The sequence below is a fragment of the Acipenser ruthenus genome, chromosome 9 (assembly GCF_902713425.1).
Source record: "Acipenser ruthenus chromosome 9, fAciRut3.2 maternal haplotype, whole genome shotgun sequence".
NCBI lineage: Eukaryota > Metazoa > Chordata > Actinopteri > Acipenseriformes > Acipenseridae > Acipenser > Acipenser ruthenus.
Window position 1 is genome coordinate 1201343 of NC_081197.1, and position 17364 is coordinate 1218706.

The window sequence follows — 17364 nt, forward strand, 5'->3', positions numbered from 1 at the left end:
CGGAGTCTGTACACAATCATAGCAACAAAACAAGATGCAGTATTTATATCGAAGCCAGAAACATCTTAAACGCAATTAAAAAAACATTAAACATTAAATTGAAAGACATTAAACATTGAATTGTTACACGAAAGATAGAGCGTGTGATATACTATGCTATTGCACTTTGTATAGCGGCTCGTTGGTCTAGGGGTATGATTCTCGCTTAGGGTGCGAGAGGTCCCGGGTTCAAATCCCGGACGAGCCCTCTTTCTTTTTCTAAAATAATGTTAGTTCTAAATATAAAAGTATTTTATGATACCATTTGGATTAGTCATGCGTTTGTTTTGTTTTTGTTTTTTCTTACCATTTTAATGATATCTGTAATTGCACTAATACTTTGTTATTTGTGTAACTTTAGTAGAAATCTGAAACCATAAACTATTGATTATAATAGCCAGCCTGTTTACTAACTACTTCACTGTACATTAAAAGAGTTAATAATTCGAACAAGCAATACATACCACACTAACTTGAGGAAATGTGAAATGCTTTAACGTAATGCTACTTTGATAGAACATTTTAGACGTAAAACTGCTTATTTTATTTTCACTAAAAAAACTACTTTTTTTACATTTTATATATATACATACATATATAAATAAAAACATTTAAAAAAAGTGGGCTCGTCCGGGATTTGAACCCGGGACCTCTCGCACCCGAAGCGAGAATCATACCCCTAGACCAACGAGCCGCTGTAAGGATTTCCCAACATTCTGAAATGTCACCAGTCAGCAAGTGAGGAGAAAAACGATCAAAACCGGCACAAGGAAGATGCCAGCACCGTCGTACCTAAACAACCATTGCGCTATGTTACTTGAGACAAGCGATGGAGCTTTTTGTTACAAAATAACGTCTTGCGTGCGGTTTATATGTTGCTCGTGGTCGATCCACATAGCCTGAGATAAAAGCAGATAATACGGTAAAAACAAACCTAGAATTTAATTTGAATAGAAAACAATGCAACAATGTAATGGACGCGTAATGCACACGCATCTGCTCAAATCATGTTCTGTGGCTTAAAATATCCGACTTCTGCCTAGTCAGCAGCGGGCGTTACTTAAACTCCTTTAATAACAGCCTACCGCCAGGTGACAAACGATCATCAAAAACAAATATCCCACTCATCTCCGCCACGTACTGACTGTGATGTTTGCAGCTCATAAAATTAAAATAATAATCTCTAAGGTTAGTGGCTGGTTACTGCCACCTGCCGGTCCTACATGGTTACTGCCACCTGCCGGTCCTACATGGTTACTGCCACCTGCCGGTCACACATGGTTACTGCCACCTGCCGGTCACACATGGTTACTGCCACCTGCCGGTCACACATGGTTACTGCCACCTGCCGGTCACACATGGTTACTGCCACCTGCCGGTCACACATGGTTACTGCCACCTTCTGGTCACACATGGTTACTGCCACCTTCTGGTCACACATGGTTACTGCCACCTTCTGGTCACACATGGTTACTGCCACCTGCCGGTCACACATGGTTACTGCCACCTGCCGGTCCTACATGGTTACTGCCACCTGCCGGTCCTACATGGTTACTGCCACCTTCTGGTCACACATGGTTACTGCCACCTGCCGGTCACACATGGTTACTGCCACCTGCCGGTCATACGTTGCAACATCAAGCACTGTGACTTTTTTTTTAATATCCTCTAATAGTTAGGTTTAAATAATATCTGCATTGCCAGAGCCATCTTGCTTCTGTGAGTTGTGGCTCCACGTATGCCGTCATGCTTAAGTAATAGCTAGCTCAGCATGCAAACGGCAAGTAGCTATTGTTATGCATACATCAGTTAGTTGCATTAACACGATATCAACCCTTTTTTTCAAATGCCATTATTTGCAAAGCATCCTGTCGTTTGTGTGCAGATCTTGACAGCGTCAAAGGTGCATGTTACGTTATCAAGCAATGCATACTCTAGCAAATGTGTGTTTAGTAAAGAAGAACACGTATACTGTAGTTTATTATTGTTGTCAATGCATTTGTGTTTCTCTTGCAAAATCTATCCACACAAGACCGGGTTGAGTTTGAGGGGGGCCCGGGGCTATTATCGCTTTGGAGGCCCCTCTTTGCTTATTCAATCCCTTCCCTTTATTGTGTTACCACCACACTCGATTGACATTGATGTCAAATTTCACTCGTATGATTGTGTGTGACACACGCATCCGCAATGTTTAGACTTCGCATCCTAGCCTTGTATTTAATGTATGACGCCTGTAGTTGATGTATTTGTATTGTTTTTACAGTTTGTATTTCATGTGCTATGCCCTGTATCTCACTGTATTTAATGTACTGTGCATTGTTCCTCACTATCTTGTAAAGCGCTTTGTGATGGTGGTCCACTATGAAAGGCGCTATATAAAATAATTGATTGATTGATTGATCATTCACTTTTAGCCGGTTCATATTGACCTGAGTCGATGTTTGATTAGAGCCAGATTTGAAAAAAGGGGAAGCAGGTTATTTGGAGTTTTGCTATACTCATCTCTTAACAAGTCTCTTGTCAGGAACTCACGATGTAATCCATGACATCAGCGCCGGCCGTTTGCTCCTGTTGATATTTCTCAGATGTATTTTCTAAAGTGCAGGTACCTCTGCATACACGTGTTAGTATTTTATTAAACTTTGCTTGTCAGCTTTGCTGTTTTGTTGAACATATATTCCTCACGATGACATTTTAATTGCTGCGCTTCCCGCTTTTTATCGCTGTGTCAGACATCTTCAGGCCGTTTATTTATTTTATGAACTGCATCCACATTAAATAAACTTTGTTACTACACGCAGCAGATTAATAGAGAAATGGTATTATTATTATTATTATTATTATTATTATTATTATTATTATTATTATTATTATTATTATTATTACAATAATAACACAAAATAAGGAGAACCGACAAGGGGCAAACAGAGCCAGCTTGATAAATTAACTCCACATTTATTTTTCGTAAAAGAAAACTAAACGTTAAAAAGCTTTAAAAAAAAAAAGTAGGCCCTACATTTAAGATTTTCCCAAATGCTCCTTAGGAGTTTCTTCCTATGCTTTGAAACATTAGAAGTCTGTTTTTTTTTTTCTGTTTACATTAAATGGATTTAACTTAGCAAGTTGGTAAATTCTTTATGAAACAAGCACACGTCAGAGTTAATAATTATTATTATAAATAATAATAATAATGAGTTAATTCCATTTGAATGTGCAGATTTTAATACTCAATACTTTCTGTTCTTACTGTATTTAAAAGCTGCAAATTCATGTATCTTTAAGTGACATTCTGCATGTGAACCTGAGTGATCAAAATCTTTGAAACTGAAGGCAAATCTACGTCTTGGAAACTGAGAGGCTCTGTTTGCCCCTTGTCGGTTCTCCTTATTTTATTTTATGTCAACATATTGTGCCCTGAGGATTCTTTGTTCTGTACTTTAATTGGTTGTAACACCCGTGGTGCCAATTAGTACTTTCTGATGCCATCATTTACCTGTCTAATCTCCTGGCTGCGCCTGTCCCAGTAAAACTGCTGATAAGGGTATCAGTTTGTCAGGACTGCAGGTCTGCCTTGCTCTCGCTCCCTCGTGCACTCCTGATACCTGACTTTAATTAAAGAACCCTTATCTCCTGATGCTTGTGCTGCTGTTTTCCAGAATTCTCTCTTAGTGTCTCGGCGAATCAGAGATGATAAACTTGCAAACTTTTTTGGGGGGTAGCTTGATACAAGGGGTGCCCCAATATTAGGCTTCCCCTACTTAAGAAATTTTATGAGCGTGCAATTTTGTTCTCCTTAAATGAATCACACACTCCTTTTTATAATTAAACTTTTAGAGTGGAAATTTGTCACAGAAGTTTCTTTTGGTAGTTCTGTATACCCTAGCATCACCATTGAGTGTTTTATGGATGACTTCTAGCAAGAGATCTTCTACTACTTTGACAGTACTTCAAGATATAGTTTTGTAGAAATCAGCTCAGCTATAGTCTAAACAATAGCAGATCTGGTATATATGCAGTATAGTGTAGATCTATTATACTGTGGATCTGATATACTAGATCTGGTATAATGTAGATCTTGTATAGTGTAGATCTGTTATACTGTGGATCTGATATACTAAATCTGGTATAGTGTAGATCTTGTATAGTGTAGATCTGGTATAGTGTAGATCTGTTATACTGTGGATCTGATATACTAGATCTTGTATAGAGTAGATCTTGTATAGTGTAGATCTGGTATAGTGTAGATCTGTTATACTGTGGATCTGATATACTAGATCTGGTATAGAGTAGATCTTGTATAGTGTAGATCTGGTATAGTGTAGATCTGGTATAGTGTAGATCTGTTATACTGTGGATCTGATATACTAGATCTGGTTTAGAGTAGATCTGGTATAGTGTAGATCTGATATAGTGTAGATCTGGTATAGTGTAGATCTGTTATACTGTGGATCTGATATACTAGATCTGGTATAGTGTAGATCTGGTATACTGTACATAGACACAACCCCAATAATATAGATTGTAGACTGGGAGATTGAAATGTCCAGATCAGTTTATTTCTCTATTTGTGAGCCTCCATTTCTATTTCATTTCTAGGGTTTTAGGCTTGAGTAATTTGAGTAATTAAAAGCCCACCTTCAATAAGTATATTGCTAATAATAAAAAGCTAATGGAACATTTTCTAATGTATGTTTTTGTTGAGTCTAATTGACCTAACATTTTGTTTAAATAATAGAAGAATCCACAGGGAAGGGTTCTGTACCAGTGCATGCCGTGGGACTGTTTTGTTATTTATCTGCATTATTTATGACAAATAGTGCATTAAATAAATACCCTTGCAAACCCACAACATTCAACAAAAAAATATTGAAGCCGCAGAATGAATTAACGTCTGTATATCTTACTACACTCAGCTATCCAGGTAAGAGTGGGGATGGTTAGTGTACTGTGAGCAGCCTTTAAAATAACACAATTATTGTTTCAATCAATTTAGCGATTGCATTATTAGCCTAGTATTGCTTAAGAGGACTTGGAATATAGAACTCAGTCGTTTGGTTCTGGTTTTGTAAAATGAACAGATGTTTAAAAATATGACTTTATTATATTACTAATTGGAAATGTGTCCCTTAATTTCATAATAACTTTCACAAGGACTGCATCCTTCCAATTGCGCACTGTTTTCTTTTTTTCTTGGCCTGCGTCTCAAGAACACAACCACCTGAGCCAACATGAACTCCAGCACGGGGGCGAATGCCACGAGCCTGTCTGCGATCAGCCTGATTGAGCACGGCACCATCCAGCTGCAGCTCGCACTCATACTGGGGCTGTCCTCTTTCTTTCTGTACATCAACATGGTCATGATTCTCATTTTCTTCAAGGAGCCGGTGTACAGAGACAGCTCGCGCTACGTTCTGTTCATTCACATGCTGTTCAACGACACTATCCAGTCGCTCATATCGGTCTTCTTGTATTTCCTCGTGGTTTTTAGAATCCAGTTTAATATCACTCTCTGCACCTTTTTCGTTCACCTGGGAGGCAATGCTGCCATGAACACCCCTTTCAACCTGGCGGTGATGTCGCTGGATCGCTACATAGCCATATGTTTCCCCCTGCGTTACTCTGAAATAAGTTCTGTCAGCAGGGCTTACTTAGCGATCGGTGTCACTTGGCTCATCGGTTCAGTGCCCAGCGGCAGCGATATCTTCATAGTCCTGGCAAAGCTGCCCTTGAGTTACTTTAACCAGAAAGCGCTGTGCAGTAGGGCCGTGCTGATCCAGAACTCGGACCAGCAGCTCAAGCAAGCCGTTTTCAATGGGCTCTACTTCACCGTTGTTTGGATCACCATATTCTACACGTACGTGCAGATCGTGCTGCAGGCGAGGAAGGTGAGAGCGCCTGGCTCACAGGCCTCCAAAGCGCAGAAGACTGTCCTGCTGCACTCCGTCCAGCTCCTGCTCAGCATGGCTTTCTTTATCAACCCGCTCACAGAATATATTTTGCAGTACACACCGCCCATGGTGTTTGCGCACGTGCGCTACGTTAACTTCTTCTTGACCATCGTCCTCCCCAAGTTTTTAAGCCCCCTGATTTATGGCCTGAGAGATGACAATTTGAAGAAGCACCTCCGGCTTTACCTGAAATGCAACTTTAACAAAGTCAACCCCGCGGCTGTCCACTGTTAAACTGTGGAAGAGTAGCTAGGAATGAACCAACAGGCAGGCAGGTGGGCGGGCAGCCTTGTTTCTGTCTGAAATCCACAACCAGTGAGCGTGTGTGTGGGGTGGGTTTGAGAGCCAACACAACTGAATCTAACCTGAACTGTTACTCATCTTCTCATTCTCATTGAAATCCAGCATTGCCCTTATAAAAGCTTCCCACAGTACAAGTGTAATAAAGCACAGTGAAAGCACGGTAAAGCATAAGCATGGTAAATAATAGCGAGGTATGGTAAAGCATATTAATAAGCATGGAAAACCAGGATACACTGTGATAAATGCATTGTATAGCTATGGAAAAAAATATTAATAACCATGACAAACCAGGGTACACTGTGATAAATGCATTGTATAGCTATGGTAAAGCATATTAATAACCATGACAAACCAGGATACACTGTGATAAATGCATTGTATAGCTATGGTAAAGCATATTAATAACCATGACAAACCAGGGTACACTGTGATAAATGCATTGTATAGCTATGGTAAAGCATATTAATAACCATGACAAACCAGGGTACACTGTGATAAATGCATTGTATAGCTACGGTAAAGGATAGGAAAGTTGCTAAACTACCATGGTAACCCTTTATAAGGGTGGTCTCTTTCCACTTCATTTTGTGGTTAATCTGTTTTACTATATCTATATCAAAGTATATATGGATTTTATTATTCAAAGTATAAATATGTAACATATTACATTCTCAAGCTTTATTCCATTGTTTAATCATTAAAACATATGTTTTCAAAAACATCTTTCATTCAGTTATTGTACAAAAAAAAGTCCTTCAATTCATTGTCTGCCTTGTCTTTTTTATTGCTTTGGTAACTTTGTGTTGTGGTGTTCCTTTCAGTCAGATGAATCTAATGGCGATTTGCAGTAACGAGCTGGGAGAATCTATCTCCTGCACAGTACAATACAGTGTAAAGTAAGCAGAGACAGCTTAAGTGTTGCAAAAATCAAAAAGGCATGCAGAGTACTAAACAACTATGAATATGATTGCCTATCTTCCCAGACCACAGTTAGTATCAATTAACTAACACATGGATAGGTGGATAGATATTGGACACATAAAGAAGGATTGGAGCATTTTGTTTCAACCTGTTTTACCCACTTAAACCCTTTGTTTTCTCAATGCCTTGCCTGTCTGAAAATCAAACCCTTCCCCTCTTCAAATATATGCAAGATATTTTATTGTGCAAGCAGTCTCAAAAGCGCAGCCCATTTGTATCCTTCCCAATGACAGAGTAAAACTTTTACCTAATTCATCATGAGTCATCAGATTTCCAGAGTGAAAGTGAGAGAGAGAGAGAGAGAGAGAGAGAGGGAGAGAGAGAGAGAGAGAGAGGGAGAGAGAGAGAGAGCCTCTGTGTGTTTCAATTCTCAATAGATGTGCCATGTCGACGAGTTCTTAAAAACAGGTAACTAACTAAATATAAAATATAAATCTAGAATGTAGACAAAGGTTGTGTTTGTTGTAATATATAGCCTGCACATTCCCATTCTATGAGCTTTATAACGCAAGTACAAAACAGAAACCAGCTAGGCTCACAGTAGGCAATCAACAGCCACAGTGCATACAGTACACACACACTATACATAGACCTCCATTCTGTACAGTCATAGTGCATACAGTACACACACACTATACATAGACCTGCATTCTGTACAGTCATAGTGCATACAGTACACACACACTATACATAGACCTGCATTCGGCATACAGTACACACACACACTGAACATAGACCTGCATTCCGTACAGCCACAGTGCATACAGTACACACACACACTATACATAGAGCTGCATTCTGTACAGCCACAGTGCATACAGTAGACACACACACTATACATAGACCTGCATTCTGTACAGCCATAGTGCATTCCTCATTGTGAGCCTGCTTCTGTTAACAGCGAGGCTCAGTGGTTGAGACACACAGGAGCTGACAGCATCTTTAACATTATTTATCATCATTTCACACAGATCTCAAGTCATTCTGACAGGCACAGGTTGAACCAATGGAAAGGAGAAGGTGTTGCTCCAGTGGTTGAATTCAGACCAGGTCTCAGAGGTCACAGTGTTTCCACTGGTTACCCCATGCTGCACTGACAATTCAGTTAGACTGCAGAGGCTGCACTTTCTTACGGCATGAAGACAAGTACACCTTGAGGTGTTTTTTAAAATTCTCATCCCTGACACCGTATATCAGGGGGGTCAGGCATCTGGGAAGAACCATCGTCACGTAGTAGTTAAAAAAGCGCACGTGTCTCATTGGCAGTAGAGTCTGACCTTTAAACAGGTACTCAGTCAGTGGATAGATAAAAAAACTCATGCTGAGTATGAGCTGCACCCCGTGTAACAGGATGGTCCTCTGACTCTTGGAGGCTGAAGACTTATCAGAAGTAGCTTTTCTAGCAGTAAGCATAATTTGTAGGTATGTGTATATCACCACTGCCCATATGCTGGTGAAGTAAACAGTATTAAAAACCAATTGCTTGATGTTCTGAGAGGGAAGGATGATGAATAGACTGAGTCTGCAATTAAAATAGCCTTGGAAATAGCCTGGAGGCCCGTATGCGTAAGCTATGCTGATGTCGCTTAGGGTAGGCAGTATCCCTATTAACCATATCAGAGCTACAGCGATGTAACCTCTGTTTACCGTGCACAGCTGGACGTGGTGCAGAGGAAAACAAATGGCAACGTATCGCTCCAGAGACATGACTGCAAGACTTAGTGGAGTGTTGATGCTAGCAGAAGTAGATAGGAGCACAATTACAGAGCAAACAGAGAGGAGCATGGTGCCGTCAAACAGTGCAAAGAGAAAGAGAAGCACAGCTAATGCTGTCTGGAGAAAATCATTAACCAAAAGGTGTATGAACAGCATGTAGCGCAGAACCCCCTGGTACACAGGCTCTTTCAAGTAAATAAACACCATGACAAAGTTTAAGGAAAAGCAAGTAATAGTAAGAAATATGGAGAGGAAGCATTGCACCCAAAGTTCCCCAGGAAATTGATCCTGGAGCCACGAAGAGGAATTTAGCACGGTCTCCATGTTCTCTGTCCTTCTGCAATCTAGAAAGAAATAAGAATCCAGCAATTAAAACAAAATGCTCAGGGAATTCATGCAGTGCTATTTTGCTCTAGTTGTCTTGTCACTGTTACAGCCTAGCTATGAACAGGAAGCACTGAGTTCAATATAAACCAACCCTGGTTTTCTCTCCAGTGTTTTATACAAGTTCCATCGCTGGTCTTTACAATGCTTTCCCAAGCTTATTACACTTTCCTATGCTTTTACTATGGGACACTTGTATAAGGAGAAGCTACATCCCACTGTTAAAGAGCTATTGGATTTCCCCAAATAAATCATTCCTCTTTTAAACTAAAAATTAATAAGTCTCTTACCATACAAAGAATGGGATATTTGCTGCATGGTCACAGTTACATGCTGCATTTGCCATTGTGTATCTTTTCTTTACAATACTTCCTATGCAGTACTTATACTCTGGATTACATTTCCCCCCAATACATTTCCCATGCAGTGAACTATAGAGGTGAATATCTTCCTGCTTGCTAAAGTTTAACAGTGGATTTCTTATCAATTATCAATCATTCAAAACATAATAACGATTATGAGGGAAACTCTTGTGATGGTCTTGGAATCCACTGAGAAAGCAGGCAAATGAAAGAGCTTTAGGTGTTAGAGAATACATTCCAAGCGTTTTACAGCTGCCTGCAATCACTGTTTCACCTGCACTGGCAGCTAAACTCATTTCTCTGGATTCATGCCTGATCAGAAGCAGTCTGCAGGAGCCCATGGTGGAGGAACACCTCGAAGTGCAAAGTGCATTGACAGGACCTCACCAGAGAGCAGCTGTGTCTGTGCAGCAAGAGGACAGGGTTCAGCTGCCTGTGGCATGCACTTCTCATAATGCAAAGTGCATTGAGAGGACCTCACCAGAGAGCAGCTGTGTCTGTGCAGCAAGAGAACAGGGTTCAGCTGCCTGTGGCATGCACTTCTCATCAACCACATACTGGGCTCCATTCTCAACTTAGCCTGCAGTGTTTATACATCGTCAAAATATTTGTCTAAATGTATTACTAAGTCTAGTATTAAATTGCGAATGTGGCATTTTTCAAAACTGCTATAACAGCACCATCATTTAAAAAAGTGATCCGAGGGTAAGTTTCTCGTTAGTATTAATATATATTTAGTGTCAACAATAAGCATTGACCCCCTGTATTAATGGCAGTGTTATCCCCCTCAGTAGGATGCAGTGAATGTTGATTTTGATGAAATGTTTTCCACACTGGGTTGGAAATATTGCAGTCTGCTTGTACAGAACATGCAATCAGATTGTGTATAATGTGCAATCGATTGCTATCAATAAGCTGATGCCTCTATAAACCTGGAAACAATCCTAACGAAGCTCCAGGCTCACTTGAAGTGCCCTGACCTCTTAGTGTTCCTCTTTGCTGTGCAAGACTAGGTAGACTTAGAAAAGTTTACCTTGCTATTTGTGCACAGTAATTTGGCAGTTTTCTCCATGTTGTACTATGCATTTCCCATAGTTTACCCTGGTTTTCCATGTTATTAATATGCTTTACCATACCTCGCTGGTCTGTACAATGCTTCCCTATGCTTTACCACACTCTATTACACCTTGCTAGGCTTTTACTATGGGAATACTTTTATAAGGAGTAGCTGCATCCTACTGTTAAAGAGATATTGGGATTTCCCCAAATAATTAATTCATTTTTTTTAAACAAAAAATAATAAAGTTTCTTACCGAACAAGGAAGGTGATTGAAGGGATCCTGTCTGTGGCTCGATGTCAAGCCCTTTCTCCCTGCTGCAGAAGGCTCGGGCACTGATGCACTCAGTGGTTTAAACCAAGTAATGCCTTCTGCTTTCATAGGCATTGATAAATACCCTTTGTGCCAAAACCACCTGGAGAACTGACCTATCAGCTTTCCTTAGACTCAGGACAAGACGCAAGAGGAGCAGAGGGGGCGGAGCTTCTGCCTTATCTGATGTTTGATTGGGCGACTTAGAAAATCCCCTTTGGAGGAGCGAGAAAGGTGGTTGGGGAGCACAGGACCTCTTCTTTACTTGCTCAGTCATAAGTAATACACAGTAACAAAGCCTTTATGCACAATATGCAGATTTGGAGGTGCCATATTGTGCACCAATGGATGAAGTTGCCTTCGGAGACCAGTTGTCTCTTAGGAAGAGCGGCACCTGGAAAGAACCAGCTTCATGTACTAGTTAAAAAGTTGGAGGCTGAAGACTTATCAGAATCAGCCTTTCCAGCTAAGTGTATATGTGGCGTGTGGTCACGTCTGGTCTGCACCCCTTGAAATAGTGAAGCCAGATTCAGAAGCTGCAGTTTAGCGCTCTTGCAAACTTTTATTATTCTTCACAAACACAGGAACAAACATAACACTTCAGCTCCTTTCCAGACATCCATACTGCCTCTCACACGGTCCAGTCTCGAGCACAGTTTCTGATGCTTCAATGCCTGTGTGTCGGATCCTGAAGCTAATCGCTAATTCAGTAGCACAGAACACCCACAAGCTCGTTGTTGCTTTTTCATTAAGCAAAGGCTCACTGCCTTGAATAGTGTTTGAGATATGAGGCTTTGACAATGCAGAGTACTAAACAACAATGAATATGACTGCCTATCTTCCCAGACCACAGTTAGCATCAATTAACGATGCCCATGATCTGGAGAATCGTAGAACACAGCTGTTCACTAGCTTTCAAAAAGTCACATGACGACAATATGGCACGCATGTGAGGTCACAGAGAGGGCTTTCCATGTTCAAACAGGAAAACTGCACCTCAAATGGTTTATGGGATATTAGAGGTTAAAAAAGGGTGCATTGGCAATATTGTACCATCTGGCTGTATGTTAAACTGTGTGCATCAGATAGGATTTCTTCATATTGTACCAACACAGGCTTCCATTGCTGGCCACAGAGATATCTGTTTGTAAACAATGGGAGGCTTTCAATGTTTTTTTTTGGTTTGTTTTTTTTCGTTAGACTAAATAAAACTTACTTATATTCAGCCTAGATAATAAACTATTGAGAAGATATTAGGAATGTACCCGTGTCTCTTCCGTAGCCCCTCTGTGGTGGAACCAGCTACCGGAGAACTTCAGGACTGCTCCATTTCTCACTGCCTTCCACCGCCTCCTCCAGACCCCCCTGTTTAGACTGCGCTTGTAGATCTCTTGATCCACCCCTCCTACTCTGTACTGGACTTGCTTGACCTCAGAACCATGTTACTGGATCCTCAGCTGATGCACTATCCTTGCACTATTGCACTGTTAACATGTCACCGTAGATATAACTTGTAACAGAGACAGCTTAGGTGCGGCAAAAATCAAAAAGGCATGCAGAGTACTAAACAACTATGAATATGATTGCCTATCTTCCCAGACCACAGTTAGTATCAATTAACTAACACATGGATAGGTGGATAGATACTGGACACATAAAGAAGGATTGGAGCATTTTGTTTCAACCTGTTTTACCCACTTAAACCCTTTGTTTTCTCAATGCCTTGCCTGTCTGAAAATCAAACCCTTCCCCTCTTCAAATATATGCAAGATATTTTATTGTGCAAGTAGTCTCAAAAGTGCAGCCTATTTGTATCCTTCCCAATGACAGAGTAAAACTTTTACCTAATTCATCATGAGTCATCAGATTTCCAGAGTGAAAGCGAGAGAGAGAGAGAGAGAGAGAGAGAGAGAGAGAGAGAGAGAGAGAGAGAGAGAGAGAGAGAGACTCTGTGTGTTTCAATTCTCAATAGATGTGCCGTGTCGACGAGTTCTTAAAAACAGGTAACTAACTACAGAAGCATTTAAAAAAAAGCTCACATATACTGTATTAAAAAAAGACAGGGACCACAGAAAGCACATACCAAGTTATAAATACAATCAATCCCAGTAAATAGCTATATTTATTAGTTTAGAATGACATACAGATCATTTACGTTTCACAGTAATCAACCTGACTTATTTACATTATACATTTGCTTCCATGTGTGCTTCTTTCAAATATTTAAAAAGCGGGTACAGTTAGTTAGCGGTGATGCCTGGGCCTGTGTTCAGAAAGCATTAGCACCCAGGTAAATGCGTCCAGCTGCTCATTGATTTGCTGATGCTGTGTGAATATGACCAACCATGTTGACAGCTGACATAGATATTATCTATAATCTGGTAGTCTGCAACACTAAATCTCATCTCTTTCCACTATCACAGCCCTTATAAAAGTTTACTACAGTATTTTTACACGCCATGCTATTCCTATGGGTATATTATGTATTTACCACACTGTGCAAAAATACTGTGGGAAACATTGATAAGGGATCACAGAAACAAAACAAAAACACATAAAATGAGGAGAAATGTTTACTCAAATCATCCCGAGTGTTTATAAGTACTGATATCGTTAAAAAAAAAAAAAAAAAAAAATGACCCCAAAATAGCCTGCACAGATCTATATCAGGGGTGTCCAGGTCTTTGTTCCAACCCTGTTCTACATTGTTTAAATGAACCAATGAAACCTCCCCCCAGACCCTGAAGTAGCTCATTACCTCATTTTACCTGTTAAACCTGGAGTGGAATGGCCCTCCAGGACCGGGATTGGACAGCCCTGTCCTATATCAAGTGCTGTGGATCCTCCCCAATAGGACTGACACAGTAAAGAGAAACATACTGATCTGGAGTTAAAGGAAAGGCTGACTGACCGGGTGCAACTGTTTGGTTTTCTATGATGTGTCTTTATTCATGTCTTAATAATTCAGTTGGATCCCAGAGGCTGCACTTTCTTAGCACACAAACACAAGTACTGCTTGAGATGTCTTTTGAAATTCTCGTCCCTGACGCCATATATCAGGGGTGTCAGGCATTTCGGAAGAACCAGAGTCACGTAGTAGTTAAAAAATAAGACATGTCTCATGACCTCTAGAGGCTGACCCACGAGAAAGTACTCAGTCAGCAGATAGATAAAGAAACTCATGCTGAGTATGAGCTGCACCCCGTGTAACAGGACGGTCCTCTGACCCTTGGAGGCTGAAGACTTATCAGAAGCAGCCTTTCTAGCAGTAAGCATAATTTTTATGTAAGTGTAGATCACCACTGCCCATATGCTGCTAAAGTAAACAGCATTCAAAGCCTCTTGCTTGGTGCTCTGAGAGGGAAGGATCATGAATAGACTGTGTTTGCAATTAAAATAGCCTTGGAAATAGCCTGGAGGCCCGTATGTGTAAGCTATGCTGATGTCGCTTATGCTAGGCAGTATCCCCATTAACCATATCAGAGCTAGGGCGATGTAACCTCTGTTTACCGTGCACAGCTGGACGTGGTGCAGAGGAAAACAAATGGCAACGTATCGCTCTAGAGACATGACTACATCAGCAATTCAGCTTTTTCTGAAGAAGAGCCAGAGCTCCATGAAGGACACTAGAATTGTCAGGCTTGTTTTCCAGGTTGGAATACACTTCTAGACCCGCGTTCTGGGTGCAAACTGTACGAACAAAATAAAATCCCTCTTTTTTAATTAGGAACAAAGTGTCCAATGCAATGAGCTCACATGGGACAGCAGCACTGCATGCTCAAGAGAATCGAGCTCAGGATCGGGGGCTTAGGGAGAGGGGCTGGATTGCCTTGTTTTACCTTGCAGAGTGGACACCTAGTGTGGTGATAGCTTGGAAAGGAATTGGTCTCCAAGGACGGTTTTAAAAACAGGCTACAGCAAACAAAAAAATAAAAATAAAGGGCAAATCAGGACTACTAGATACAATGAATCCCAGTGAATAGCATGATTATTTATTTAGATTTCTTTACAGAACAGTGTACAGAGCACTTTGAAATAAATCAATGCAGCATGTTTACATTGCACATTGGTTTACAACTGGGGCATCTTTAAAATAATTATAAGTAGCAGAACTTTCCCTTGACACCTGTGACTGAATTCAGAAAGAATAAGCTTGCTGATCGATGTGTAGAAATGGAGTGCGAATGCTTTGCACGCGTAGCCCACGGTGTCGGAACCTTTTATCAGGTGAACAAAAATATAAATCTAGAATGTAGACAAAGGTTGTGTTTGTTGTAATATATAGCCTGCACATTCCCATTCTATGAGCTTTATAACACAAGTACAAAACAGAACCAGCTAGGCTCACAGTAGGCAATCAACAGCCACAGTGCATACAGTACACACACACTATACATAGACCTGCATTCTGTACAGTCATAGTGCATACAGTACACACACACACTATACATAGACCTGCATTCTGTACAGTCATAGTGCATACAGTACACACACACTATACATAGACCTGCATTCTGTACAGTCATAGTGCATACAGTACACACACACTATACATAGACCTGCATTCTGTACAGTCATAGTGCATACAGTACACACACACACTATACATAGACCTGCATTCTGTACAGTCATAGTGCATACAGTACACACACACACTATACATAGCGAGGCTCAGTGGTTGAGACACACAGGAGTTGACAGCATCTTTAACATTATTTATCATCATTTCACACAGATCTCAAGTCATTCTGACAGGCACAGGTTGAACCAATGGAAAGGAGAAGGTGTTGCTCCAGTGGTTGAATTATTATTATTATTATTATTATTATTATTATTATTATTATTATTATTATTTATTTCTTAGCAGACGCCCTTATCCAGGGCGACTTACAATTTATTTTTTACATACAATTACCCATTTATACAGTTGGGTTTTTACTGGAGCAATCTAGGTAAAGTACCTTGCTCAAGGGTACAGCAGCAGTGTCCCCTACCAGGGATTGAACCCACGACCCTCCGGTCAGGAGTCCAGAGCCCTAACCACTACTCCACACTGCTGCCCTAGAGACCAGGTCTCAGAGGTCACAGTGTTTCCACTGGTTACCCCATGCTGCACTGACAATTCAGTTAGACTGCAGAGGCTGCACTTTCTTACGGCATGAAGACAAGTACACCTTGAGGTGTTTTTTAAAATTCTCATCCCTGACACCGTATATCAGGGGGGTCAGGCATCTGGGAAGAACCATCGTCACGTAGTAGTTAAAAAAGCGCACGTGTCTTATTGGCAGTAGAGTCTGACCTTGAAACAGGTACTCAGTCAGTGGAAAGATAAAGAAACTCATGCTGAGTATGAGCTGCACCCCGTGTAACAGGATGGTCCTCTGACCCTTGGAGGCTGAAGACTTATCAGAAGTAGCTTTTCTAGCAGTAATCAGAATTTGTAGGTATGTGTATATCACCACTGCCCATATGCTGCTAAAGTAAACAGCATTAAAAACCAATTGTTTGATGTTCTGAGAGGGAAGGATGATGAATAGACTGCGTCTGCAATTAAAATAGCCTTGGAAATAGCCTGGAGGCCCGTATGCGTAAGTTATGCTGATGTCGCTTATGCCAGGCAGTAACCCTATTAACCATACTAGAGCTAGGGCGATGTAACCTCTGTTTACCGTGCACAGCTGGACGTGGTGCAGAGGAAAACAAATGGCAACGTATCGCTCTAGAGACATGACTGCAAGATTTAGTGGAGTGTTGATGCTAGCAGAAGTAGATAGGAGCACAATTACAGAGCAAGCAGAGAGGAGCATGATGCCTTCAAAGCGTGCAAAGAGAAAGAGAAGCACAGCTAATGCTGTCTGGAGAAAATCATTAACCAAAAGGTGTATGAACAGCATGTAGCGCAGAACCCCCTGGTACACAGGCTCTTTCAAGTAAATAAACACCATGACAAAGTTTAAGGAAAAGCAAGTAATAGTAAGAAATATGGAGAGGAAGCATTGCACCCAAAGTTCCCCGGGAAATGGATCCAGGAGCAACAAAGAGGAATTTAGCACGGTCTCCATGTTCTCTGTCCTTCTGCAATCTAGAAAGAAATAAGAATCCAGCAATTAAAACAAAATGCTCAGGGAATTCATGCAGTGCTATTTTGCTCTAGTTGTCTTGTCACTGTTACAGCCTAGCTATGAACAGGAAGCACTGAGCTCAATATAAACCAACCCTGGTTTTCTCTCCAGTGTTTTATAAAAGTTCCATCGCTGGTCT

At 40.8% G+C, this 17364-nt stretch overlaps 2 protein-coding genes and 2 non-coding genes across 4 annotated transcripts; 2 read left to right on the forward strand and 2 right to left on the reverse strand.

Moving 5' to 3' along the window:
- The first annotated feature begins 175 nt into the window (after nt 1-175).
- trnap-agg (transfer RNA proline (anticodon AGG)) lies at nt 176-247 on the forward strand. The gene has a single exon. It is a non-coding gene; the product is annotated as a tRNA-Pro (tRNA).
- A 414-nt stretch (nt 248-661) lies between these two features.
- Nucleotides 662-733, reverse strand: trnap-cgg (transfer RNA proline (anticodon CGG)). Its single transcript has one exon. It is a non-coding gene; the product is annotated as a tRNA-Pro (tRNA).
- A 4534-nt stretch (nt 734-5267) lies between these two features.
- Nucleotides 5268-6476, forward strand: LOC131738000 (odorant receptor 131-2-like). The gene has a single exon (XM_059030557.1). The coding sequence runs from the start codon at nt 5268-5270 to the stop codon at nt 6219-6221; it is 954 nt and encodes a 317-aa protein (XP_058886540.1). The 3' UTR covers nt 6222-6476.
- Nucleotides 6477-15907: 9431 nt separating this feature from the next.
- Nucleotides 15908-16910, reverse strand: LOC131738001 (odorant receptor 131-2-like). Its single transcript, XM_059030558.1, has one exon. It carries the CDS (start codon nt 16908-16910, stop codon nt 16227-16229), a length of 684 nt encoding a protein of 227 aa, XP_058886541.1. The 3' UTR covers nt 15908-16226.
- Between the last annotated feature and the right edge of the window lie 454 nt (nt 16911-17364).